At 32.6% G+C, this 13,325-nt stretch overlaps 1 protein-coding gene across 3 annotated transcripts in view; it reads right to left on the bottom strand.

Moving 5' to 3' along the window:
* The window catches only part of NIPBL (NIPBL cohesin loading factor), a 170,233-nt gene that overhangs the window by 78,848 nt on the left and 78,060 nt on the right, over nt 1-13,325 (bottom strand). For 2 of the 3 annotated variants that reach the window (XM_081131107.1, XM_081131106.1), the window contains exons 7-9: nt 9,479-9,639; nt 8,445-8,541; nt 4,581-5,207 (exon numbers count right to left, since the gene is read on the bottom strand). In XM_081131107.1, coding sequence (XP_080987233.1) covers nt 4,581-5,207; nt 8,445-8,541; nt 9,479-9,639 — 885 coding nt within the window. Of the gene's footprint in view, nt 1-4,580; nt 5,208-8,444; nt 8,542-8,633; nt 8,777-9,478; nt 9,640-13,325 lie in introns of those variants that run through there. The other variant, XM_081131108.1, reaches the window with a different exon arrangement.

The following is a 13,325-nucleotide window of genomic DNA, read 5'->3' as shown; positions in this document are numbered from 1 at the left end:
ATCTCAGGCATGTGAAGATTTCTCTTAAGAAATCTATAGCTCATCCTTTTATTAATATGAGCAATCTGTCTTTCAGAAAAACATTAAAATATCTTGAAGGCTAAATTTTAAAGAATATCAAAATACTTGAGCATTTATAGATCATTAACCTATTTAGCAAATAGTTTAATGTCTAAGAAATTATCGTGTTTGGTTTAGTTATCTTAAACTAGAGATGTTATAATTATTTATAATAAAAACTTATGAAAGCATTTGCACAAGAGTAATGTGTAGACTGGGAAAGATCTTATAATTTGCTGTGCTATGCATACAATATTGCTAAATAGAAAGTTTTAATTTTTCAACTACTGAAAAGCACTTCACCTCTTCTATAAAACTGGGAAAAATTCCATTATTGCTGCAAGGATTCCTGGATATGTTAAGAGCATGCAGGTTCTGATTCACTTGATCTAATTCAGTTCCAACATGAACTTATTCCTGTAAAGTGGCTCTGAATCTGCTGAGGTCACTTTTGTCTATCCACTTTTATCATCAGTCTTAACCTACATCATAACCTTCATCTAGTGATGAAAAGTCATTTTTAATATTTGGGACACTGATTATCTTTAAGCACTGTTTAGTAATGGAAACCATAAGACTACCCATCAGAATGCATATATTCCTGAAGAAAATGCTTACAAAAAGATAATTTCAAAACCAACACTTCTCATCTAGATGCTAATGTTTTGAAAATAAGATCCAGCCCTTAGAGAAATTCTGAACTTGATTGTTCTTATAAGAAACAAAGTACACCACCACTTGCTTAAATCTACTACAAGTGATAACTGAAAACAAAGTAGAAATCACAACTGTACACACAGTAGCCCATTATGAAAAATGAAAACATCCCATCCCTAAACCACAGTACAATGAACAGTGTTTAATTGTCTAATTCCTGTTCAAAATCCCAGTCTCTTATTCCAAATGACAGTAGGTAATAACTTACTTTTTATGAGGGTTACAGTGCAAGAATATTGTAACATTATAAAAAACATTAGTGTAGCTAAGCCATTCCTTATACTTGCTAACATGGAAAGTGGACCTTGGGAAAAGATGAAATTAGGTAAAGATAAACAAAGAAACCCCTCTTTGACAAAAGAAAGCAGGAATTTTCAGCACACGAAGGAGATATTAATGTCTATGGTAGGTTATTCCAGAAGCAAAGATAGTTTTTAAAAATTAATTTATGTAATTACAGATGTTAAAATAAAAGCAAAAGACTAAGAAAAAGGTCCTTTAGGAATACTATAAAATATTAAGTTACAGAGAGTTAACCTATCAATGTATATAAAACTGTCCAAAGAAGGGAGAACAGGATAAAGGGAAATATCCAGCAGTCAGAAAAGTGTCTCCTACATGTGGAACAGAAGACATGTGTGGTACATTAGGTTCTACCATAGCCTGGGTGAAATATTTCTTGAGAATACTCTATCCCTTTTCTCAAATTTCACAATTATCAAACCATATTTCTAATATTACAAAATACAGATTTTTATATTTCTGGTCTATTGAAGGTAATGCTACTCGTAACAAATGAATATAACAGGAAACAAGCTTGGACCCTAGACTAGAGCTCTCAGTAGACCAGATAAACTAGTCTTGTTTGCGCCTTACCACCACCAATACAATAGTTATAAAAAAGTTCTCAATGTCAAACATTAGAATGCAGTAAATATCAATTTTACAATTTAGTCCTAAAATGTAGTGGTTACTAGCAATAAATTCATTTCAAGAAGTGTTTCAGCTCTCGGGCTGACTAAAAACTACCACTTCAAAAAACTTTGCTTTTATTTATGACCTCACCTGCAATTGTGGAGCAACATAGTAAACATTTAATCTTTCCACAATCTCAAGATAACTGCTTATATATAAAACACTATCCCATCACACAATGCAGAAACAGAATACAAAATGACGTGGTTCAAATCAAAGGTGTTAGGAATGTAGGTATCTAAATTCCAAAGGTTTTCAAATAAAGCCAAGAAATAATGGGAACATGGCTTTTAGAAAACAAGTCAGAAATGTCAGCACTAATATGAGGTCAGTAAAATCAGCATAACCAATTTGGGAAAATATACATATTAAATTCATCTAAAGCAAACTGAAAATCAGATAGCTCTAATAAACATTTTTCCCTTTAATCCTAGAGTACCAGGTTACTGTAAGTCAACTTACAGAGCTCAAAATTCTAAGTCAACTCTGCTCATTTAACTTTTCAATTATATTTACTACAGCCACACCATCACAGATCACAGAGAAAGGTGATTAATTAAAAGTAAAATATACATTACAAAAGTTTCTGAAGGAACTGTATGCTGTTTATTGATTTTGTTATTCTCCCAAAGACGAGTTAGTGGTCTAAAGTAAGTTTGCTAAGTCAATTAGCCCTATTTACCATCCCTATATTCATTCAAGTTTTACAGGTAAAAACTCTGGTTTCAACAAATATGATACAATAAAAGTTCAGGAAAGTTAAAAAACAACAACAAAAAAACAGTTCACCACTTCCTGTTTTTGTTCCTACAAACAATTTAAAAAATCATTTGAAAAATTATACTCAATTTTCCAAAATACAGATTAAATAAAATGTTGTGCAAAAAAAAAATCAGCTCTCAAGGCAACTAATAATTCTTGGTCAAGAAATTACAATTTTATGTTTCTTGCAAAACTGTCATAGGATTCAGGAATTTGTAGTATGTGAATATTATCTAGACAAGCTGAATAATATTGCTCTCTTCATTTGATGTGCATATACTTTTATAAGGGGTTAGAGGAGATATATTTTGGAACCCACATAGTATATTTATTCCCTGAACCCCACATTACTAAGCAGAGAGAAAGAACAAGCAAACACTTTATTTCATCCTTAACGTCAATGATTTACTAGTTAAAAAACAACCCAGCTCCCAAGCTCCCTCTCTTTATTTCCACCTATCTGTGATTTGTATATCTAGCAAATGTTATAATGATTAGTAAATAGTCTATTTTTTCAATAACATTTTAAAAAGCCATCATGATAGGAAATATAATACAAATCTTCAGTATGTTTCTTAGCACAGGAACACAATAATCTAGAAATGATCCTGTCACATATGAACAAAATTATATATAAAAATGAGTTCTCCTCAACATTGTTTTATTTTATAATTACAAGAAGTTATGATAACTGTATATCAATCTAGAATAACGGTAAATTAAATCAAAGTATATTTTGGTTTGGATAGTCAAGTATGTATATGCATCTGTAAAGACAGCAAATTCATAAATTATATTACTAATTTCTATCACTGATTCATCAGTCTCTCTTAAAAAAATAACCAAGAACTTAATAGGGAACTACTTTCATTTGATTATAATTATTTATAAAGCAGTAAAAAAAAAAAAAAAAGGGCATAAACTCATAGAACACATGTCTTGAAACTCCATCCTAATACACTAGTCAGACAAAAAGTAACACTTAACTGTGATCACAAGCAAACAATCTTTGATCCTGAAGGTTTGCTATTTAATATTAACTTAAAATTCTTTTCATAATTTTTTAATTAAAAAAGTCACATAATTAAGAGATGGTAGGAGTAAAAGCCAAGTTAAAAAAATCTAATTGTGTAATAAGCATACATACAAACTTTTCTTAAATGACTGATTCAAAATAATTCTATAGCAGTTAACCTTGTTTTCGCAAAAAAAAAAAAAAAAAAAGTGAGGATGCAAAACTATATTAACCTAAACTTGTGAAAAATGCACGTGATACAGAAATGCTAATGTTTGCTTCAGTAGGCAAGCACAGATAAAATCACTTGGTACATAATAGGTGATGGACCTGTGATACAGAATTACCAAATCTCAGTTGTTTCAGATTAAAAAAATGAAAGAATTTGAGGTGCACTCCCCACTAGAGGAGCACGCCAGCGCCATCTCCATCCCCCTTTTTCCCTCCAAGAGGGATCTCTTGAGACTTGCAACCACGGGAGCAATGGGCAGTGGCAGCTTGTCCCGCGCTTACCCCCTGAATCTGTCTCCAGGGCCCCGTTCTCTCTCTGACTTCTCAGTGAGGCTCTCCTGTTGCCTCTTCTATGCTCTTCCTTGTTTTACTGTCCTAAGTATATTTTTGCTGCCATCATGGATCCAATACCCTTTGACTCAGTGCTATGTAGCCCTTCTGTTTGGATATCCCCTTTCCTTAAATAAATTCAATTTTTCTTCATCCACCATATGAGATGGCTTTTAGCCTGCTCACATACCACCACATAGACCTTTCAAGTACCAAGGCTGCTGAAACCAGGTCTGGTCTGACCCCACTAGGCTAATACCTGGTGCCATTCTCACTACCCTCAACACTTAGATTGGAGTAAAAACTTAAAAAAAGAAGTTAATTTGAAGTATGAGCATTAGTAAAAAAAAATATTATTGAAGAGAGACACAAAGAATTAGAACATATAATGAGGTAAAAAAAAGAGTAACTTAGTTAAAAAAAACCTTTTTTGACATTATAATAATATATTTGCCCAGAGTAAGAAGTGGTAGTAATGAGTTTATTTTACCTTTGTCTTGAACTTCTTTTGAAAAGCGCTCCCTTTCAATAGCTGATTCTCTCTCTATTCGCTCAATTTCAGCCCATGCATCCAATTCCACTTCATCATATATAGGTCCCTGTTGTGATACCTGTTGCTGATTCTGTACCACAGAAGTCTGGGGCTGTTTGGTAGCAACTGAAGTGTTCTGTTGTAAAACAGGCACTTGATTTGCTGGAAGGAATGCTGTTTGTTCTTGCTGCGACAAACACTGAGCAGCATTTAGTGGGCGGTTTACATCCTGTGGAGTAATGGGTGTTTTTGAAGTCTGTCCTGGGTACTGCACATTAAAAGGAATATCATTTTCTGAAACAGTGCTATTTTCCATACCAGAAAGCATATCCTCTTGCTGGTCCATGTCTGAAGACCTTACACGAGAAAGTCTTAATGTAAGTTTAGTAGAGTCCTTGGATGGAGAACTAATGATATCATACATTGCAGCTTTCTCATTCTGGTCTTTTTCGTCCTTGCCTAATTTCATTTTCTTTTGCTTCTTTTGTTTTCTTTCTGGAGAATCTAGCAAGATATCTGGTGGAACATCTCGAGGTGATGAACAAGGTAGAGGCTGAGATGGTAGGATTAATGGTGGTCTTGACCCTAGAAAAACAATTCAACAGGCAGGAATGAACAGCTGAGCTAGTTTTACATTTTCTTATATTGTGATAGAAATAATGACAATATAGTGATGCTAGAAAAAATATTAGGCAATTAAGTAATCCAAGCCACTTATTTACAAAATACGAAAAGAAAGAAAGCCTAAAGATTTGTTGCACCATGGTCTGATAGCTTGCTGGGAGATGATCCAGGTTTGAACTGAAGTATGAGTATAATTTTCCAGACCAGTATTATTTTCTATTTTTGTGCTGATACAAATACTTAGCTTGAAGATGGCAAACGAGTTCAATGTTTCTAAAAATTATACAACAAATATTCTGGGCCTGATAATCATGATAATTTCTATTATTTCACTGACCATCTAGAAAACTGACATATCTGAAGTAAAAGTCAGTCTGTCAAATTAAAAATAATAATTAATGCTACTGACTACACTCATATGAATACTTACTTATGTAAGAAAAAGAAAGTTGAAAAAATTATAATTTGTCTTCATTTACTTCACAAACTGGTAGTAAAGTATTGATTCATACTTTTATGTGGTCTTCTCTTTGTTCCTCCACTTAACATTATTCATACACTCTCATTCACTTGCTATTAGAAAATTATGCAAGTCCAGCAAATTTCAAGGGTCAATAAAAATATCTTCAGCCCAGATCCCATTAAATTAACAAATGTTATGTAAGGAAGTGTTTTAAAAATGCTAATCAAATGCAGAACTTCTCCTAGTTAACTAGCTGATGAGAGAAAATTACATTGTTATGCTTCAGAAATAAAAGCATAATTATATCTGAATTATGTATACAATGTATTTCTTGTCATTAGAATATTTATTAAAAGTTTTAAAATCTGCCCAGTCGGTGTTGCTCAGTGGTTGAACGTGGACCCATGAATCAAAAGGTCTCCAATTCAATTCCTCGTTAGGGCACATGCCCGGGTTGAGTTCTCAATCCCCAGTAGGGGGCATAGAGGAGGCAGCCAATCAATGTTTCTCTCTCATCGATGTTTCTATCTCTATTCTTCTCCCTTCCTCTACCTAAAATCAATAAAAACGTATTTTTTAAAAGGTTTAAAAATCCACAGGAAATTATTTAAGTGGCTTCCATGATACATAAATTTGTACTTTCAATTAGCAATGTTAATATATTTGAAGTGTGATATATAAAGAAACTTTTTAGAGAGTATACCTATTGGATAAAGTGAGATAAAGATGCTATTGGAGCAATTTACTACAAACTAGTTTGAAGTTCTATCAATAGATAGTGTTTTTAGATGAAGCTTATACAAGATATTTTTTAAAAGAAATAAAACAACATTTTTGGACCATTTATTTTGTGTTGGGGCTTGTGCAAGGTACTTTGCACATCAATTCATTTAACTGGTTTACAAAAAATCATGATGAATATCATATCATTACTATTTTGCAGAAAGGAGCATGAAGCTTATAGAGGTTAAAAAATTTGCCGAAGGTTATATAGCTAGCAAATTTGAAAAACTTAAACCCATTAAACCCAGATATATCTAGTCTAGATTATAATATACCACACTGCTTTTGTATTTAAAACTGATGTGGCAAATTATATATATAATACACGCACACAAACCTCAAATTCCAACAATTCACTTAAAAACCAAATTAGGCTAATGATTCATTCAACCTTCAAAATTAGCTGAAACACAGCTCATGAAGAGAAGCAGACTTCTGATAATGTGTTCGTGAAGTTGTTCTTTCTAAAGTTTTCTTTTTTCATCTAAAGCTATCCATCTACCCGCCCATCTATCCACCCTCAAGAATTAGAGGAAAAATGGGCTGATTATCTAAATCAACCAGCTATCCCATTGTTACTTCTCCTTGGCAGTTTGAATAATTTCTCACTCTGAGAATGCTTGTGAGCTAACTACAAATAGAGTTCCTCTGGAAGTTGCTCTCTCTCAGAAGCTGGATTATTTTTATCTCTAAAAATTCAGAGAATTATAAAGTTTGAATGGCTCATAAAAGTTCAACTCTCACCTCATAAAGAATTTTCCTAATCAAAGAGTTGGAACAGAATCTTTGGGGAAAAAAATATTTACATTAATAAGAGGCAGACCAGTCCATGTTTTAGATGGCTGCAATTAGAAATTTTCATGGATAGAGAAAACATTATCAGCTATATTACTATTAATTATTAGCTAATTCTTCAAAGTGGAGTATAACACTCTCTTCCAATAAACTAATAATTCAAATGATCAGACTTTAATTTTAACTACTTAAAAAAATAGCCAAACCTGGACTTAAATTCACAATTTTGTGAATCTTTTATACACAGAAGGCCACACAAGATTCTTTGGTAATTTGAAGATAAACAAAATAAAATTCATGTCCAATAGATAGCACCAATTAAGTTGTTAGAATATAAACTAATTGCTTGAAGACATTACGGAGGGTCCATGGAAGATCACCTATTAACTTAGAAATTCAAGAACAGTTAGGATTTTAAAAACCACAAGTGAAAATAGATGTCAGAGATTTGGGGAGGTAATAAGAACAGGCCAGATTTTGATAAATGACTACCTAAGAGGTGAGAAAACTTTAAGATGATTCAGAACTGGGATAGCATTAAGAAAAACAGGAATGGTAGAAAAAAGTGAGAACAATTTTGAACATGAATTTGAAATACTAGCTAGATATGAGGAAGTTTTGCCTGGAAATGAAAAATTACAACTTGGAAGACAGGACTAGAGCCAAAGACATTGATTTAGGAATTCTGATAGCAGAAGTAATGAATGCTGTTACAAAAACAGTAAAATAGCAAAGAAAAAAAGTAAGGTGAAAGATTAAGTTTAATAATGGAAACCTTGAGAAATGAGAGAGCAGGGGGAAGAGTTAATTGAAGAGAAAAAAATCCATGAAAGAAATAGGAGGAAAACAGTTAGATTCAATGTGAAATAAGGTGCTTTTTTGGGGGGGGGGGGGGGGGGACAGAGAAAGCTGATTGATAATTTCAAATATTTAAGTAAGGCAAGAAGTTTATGGTCCACTGGATTTATCAGTGTGAATGATACTGTATTTATCTAAAAACACTATCAGTAGTTTATAGGGCTAAGTACAGATTTGCTTTTTTATCCAATAAATGAAAACCAATAGAAAACAGTTTTTGGTATCCGAATTAAGAAGTCTGAATTGTTTAATCAAACTGAAATATGAAATGCTGAAGGAAATTTTAGTTACAATAATACCTTTAGGAGTTCCATCACTTCCAGCAGGGGAGCATACTGACTGTGGAGACCTCAATGGAAAAGATGCAGCATTCCTCAATGTTGAAGAATCTCCATCCTAAGAATAGAGTATAAAATTTGTATCTTGAATGATAGGAGAAGCTTTATAGAAATCTTAAAGAGAACCAATAAAAGACATAAATTACTGACAGGTAAAGTGTTGGTACCAATTCAAAAGCATAATTCTTCTGCACTTTCCTGTTTTCTTCGTGGTATATCTTAGAAGAATTGAAATTGTATCCAAAAGAATCAACAGCCTACGCATGGCAATGAATAAGAAAACTGGTATTACTAGTACGCTCCACTTTTGTTTGCTATTTTCTACAAAAGGAGCTGTGAACACCCTACCAGGCTGTAAATATCTCGAGAACAGCATCCACTGTCATCTCTGGTATTACCTTAGATACATGTAAATTATGTGATAATACCACCAAACCACTAACAAGACAAATTTCCATAATGTGGAATATTTTAATGACATGAAAGCAACATTAAATTTTATGTTTTATACATAAAATATGTTTTAAGTTTTATACAGGTCTTAGAGGGAAAAAGAGCTAAGTACTAATAAGTAAAGGTTCATTATTTAAGAGAACATTTTTGTGTGAGCATATATTTAAAAATAAAATTGTATTTCATTAAGAACCTAAACCTCTAGACCAGGGGTTGGCAAATGTTTTGTAAAGAAACAGATAATAAATATGTTACATATTCTAGGCCACACATAGTTTCTGTCACATAATATTCTTTGTTGTTGTTTTCAAACTCTTTGAAAATGTAAAAACCATTCTTAGTTTGTGGATCAGTTTACCAACCCTGGTCTAGACTAAGCTCTGTGGGTACAGGAACCATATTGTTCATAGCTAGATTCTCGCACCTAGTATAATCCTTGATATACAGGAGATATCCTTTAAATTATGGAATTAAAATACTAGGCTATGAGACAAATATTAGAACTACTTTATTACCTTAATGGCAACTAATATATTACATACGTCACTACTTAGCCTGTGCACCATGTGTAGGTAGTCATCACTTGAGCCATGTCTAGGATTATCAGCATGATGATTAGCTGAACTGCCAGACAACGGACCAGAAACTTTACTATCATGTATGTTTCTCAAACCACCTGCAACAATGGGACTTGATACCGATGCTGAAATTAATAAGAATAAAAAAAAGGTTTATAAAAATAAACTGTAAAAATTCTTAGAGGACAATAATTATTAACAAGAAATATTTTAAACATACAGAAATTATAGAAAATAATATAACAAGCACTCATGTACTAACTATTCAGAGTTTGACCAAATCTTAACACTGTGTTACATGTCATTCAGATCCACAGTCATGCACTGCATAACGAGGTTTCAGTCAACAATGGACGGCACGTATGATGATAGTCCCTTAAGATAATAGAGCTGAACAATTCCTATCACCTAGTGATGTGTCACGTTACAGTCATCATAATGTTGTAGTGCAAAGCATTACTTCCATGTTGTGATGATGCTGATGTAAACAAACCTGTATTTACCATTGTTTTAACTGCCTACAGTATTCGGTACAGTAACAAGCTGTACAGGTTTGTAGCATAGGAGCAATAGGCCAGGCCATACAGCTTAGGTATATAGTACGCTATACCATCTATGTTTGTGCAAATACACTCGATGATGAAATGGCCTAATGGTGCATTTCTCAGAAAGCATCCCCACTGTTAAGTAGCACGAGTGTATTTTTAAAACAAAGTAAAACATTAGATATGGTTGAAGGTCTCCATATATCAGCATATTCTTCTCCTCTATTCCCTTCACCTTACTCCCTAAAAATAACACTATATTTCAGAATTCACTCTACTTATATCTTTACGCCTTTGTTATGAATGTATTCCTAAATAATACCTAGCACTATTTTGCACATTAGGACTTTACATAAATGGTATATGTATATATCCTTCTGTAACCTGCTTTTAAATTCAACACTATTTTGAAATTTACCCATTTTAATACATGTAGCTTTAAATTAATTTATTTAAAAATATTATACATATTCTACTGAATAAAGCACATAATTTATCCATTCTTACGTTAGATGTTTAAATTGCCTTTTGTTGTCATAATGCTGTAATGTACAGTCTCATACATGACTTTTTTTTACAAATGCATCAAAAAGTGAAATTGCTGGATATGTCCATTTTTTAAAAAATGTGTTTTCACTGATTTAAGAAAGAGAGTAAGAGACAGAGGGGGGAGGGGGGAGAGAAACATTAATGTGAGAGAGAAACATCAATCAGTTGCATCCTGTACGCACCCTGACCAGGGGTGGAACCTGCAACCTGGGCATGTGCCCTGATAGGAAATTGAACCGGTGACCTTTTGGTGCATGGGACAATGCTCAAACAACTGAACCACACTAGCCAGGGCTCGGTATGTCCATTTTTTAAAACCTACCAAATATTAACAAATAGCTTTCCAAATTACTTATGTCCATTTGTACACTACTGGTAGTATATGACAGTTCCTACTGCTCTATATCCTTGCCAACAATTTCTGTCAATCTGAAGATGGGAAATGTCTCTGACTGTTGCTTATATCTGTGTTCTTGATTAACAGTTAAGCCAAGCATCTTTTCATAGGTATTGTCCATTGAGATTCCCTCCTTAACACAGTATCATAAAAAGATAGTTTCCTATATATTTTTAAAAGTTTTACACTTTTGTTTTTTCACACTTAGGTCTTTAATCCATATAAAATTTACTTTTATGTGTAATGTGAGATAGGAATCCCAATTTTACTTTTCCGTATGGATAACTGCCTCAATATCATTAGTAAAAAAAAAAAATTATTTCTCCACTAAGATATAATACCATATGTATCAAGTTCCATTTGTTCACAGGTATGTTCCTAGGCTCTTGATCAAATTCCACTTCTTGACGTTTTACTCTTCCACGCCTGGACCAATATTACAATAAGTCTTTATTCCTATTAGATCAAGCTACATCTCATTACATTTCAAAATTACCTTGCCTATTCTTGAATTTTTATTCTTTCACATAAATTTCTAGAAGCAGCTTAAATTGCATAAAAACCCTGCTTGGGATTTTTATTAATATGGTATTAAATTTATAGATTTGAAAAAAATTCCAATCTTTACCCTGCTGTGTTCTTCCATCCAGGAAGATGGCATAACTCTCAACTTTCTTAGGTTTTTGATCCCTGGTTAGGGAGCGTACCGGAGGCAAGTGATCGATGTTTCTCTTTCACATTAATGTTTCTCTCTCCCCTGACCCTCTTCTCTCTCTCAAGGAAAAACAAACAAACAAACAAAAACAATAAAAACATCCTTGGGTGAGGATTAAAAAAAAAAAGGTTACGAATGACATAAAATTGTCACGCAGAAATGAAAACTGTCGTGAAAATTGAGTGTAGACTAGATATTAGATGATACAATAGAACTGTTTTTAATAATTTTAGGGAAAATGATTACAGTTGGTGTTCATACAGGAGAATTTCCTTCTTTTTAGCAGGTGTATTTAAGGGCAAAGAGTCACGATACCTGTTGCCGAGCGGGTTCATCTTTCAACTTTTCTGCATGGTTAAATTTATTACAAAGTTGAAAATATGTTTTAAATGCTACCTTGCACATACCCTAAATTCCCCTATATATTTGCCTCATTCTAAATTCTTTTGTGCCATTTATCTACCCATTTGTTTCTTACCACAATAAATTTTCCTATTTATAATAATTTTTATATCTGAGTGGGGCTAACCTCTGAGTTACATATTTAGTTACTCAAGTGTGTGAGAATTTCCAAGAAATGCTGTATTACTGAACAGGCCGTCAAACTATATTATTCTTTTGATTTTGTGATTTTAGCTTATTCCTCTGAAAAAGCTAGTATTATCTTGCTAAAAAACAATAGTATTTAGAGAAAAACCTATGTTCTTTTCTATACATACTTATGTATATATGGACATTTCCATAAGCAACGAATGTGTCCTATTAATTACATTTAAAATGTTCCTCATAGCTATGTGTGCCAGAGTATATGAGTTCACAATTATCAAGAGACTACATACATACATACTTATGTTCAGCACTCACACTAAATTCTATAAAATTTGAAGGTATCTATTCCAAATGTGTGATTTGCCTACTAATTTTTTCCTTGAGTTAGTGTATAAAATAGTTTCAACCTAGTATTTCATTATCTAGCTTTGGGAAATCAGAAGTTGGCTGTTTTGATAGAAGACTAAGTTAAAAGCTTATAGTTAAAAAGTTAGTAAATAAAGAATGTTTTGACCTCATGCATAATAAAAAATAAGAATATACATAGGAACTAATGACTGACTGCAAATGTTAAAAATGTGCTGTTAATTATGGGGGACTAAATCACAGATGTTATATTATCTTTTGCACTTTTAAAAATCTCTTCAAAAGGTACAAATAAATTTATACTAATTATAAATCATTTAGTAGCCATTTCATAATACCAAGGCAATATAATCTTAAAAAAAGACATGATATTATCAACATTTGCCTTCGATTGAGAAGTAGTAATCTAATCCCAGAAATTTTTGCATCTGAGATTATTAATTTTCCTCTTCCTGCATTATATCTACTTTGTAGTAAAATTTTCACACTATATATACTTTACCAATTACAATGTAATTTTTCGTTGGCTTAGTGCCATGTAGAAAGACCAATTAAAAAGCAGTTCCTAATTTCATGACTAGATATACTCAGTTTTATAAAAACCTAATCCAAAGAGTCAAAATGACACTGATCCTTTTATCTCCCAAATGATGGATTTCTAAATGATAAATGTAACACTTTAAAAAAAAA

This window comes from Miniopterus schreibersii (assembly GCF_964146895.1).
Source record: "Miniopterus schreibersii genome assembly, chromosome: 3".
Lineage (NCBI taxonomy): Eukaryota > Metazoa > Chordata > Mammalia > Chiroptera > Miniopteridae > Miniopterus > Miniopterus schreibersii.
The sequence above is the reverse complement of the archived record's forward strand: the minus strand, read 5'-3'. Positions and strand labels throughout refer to the sequence as shown.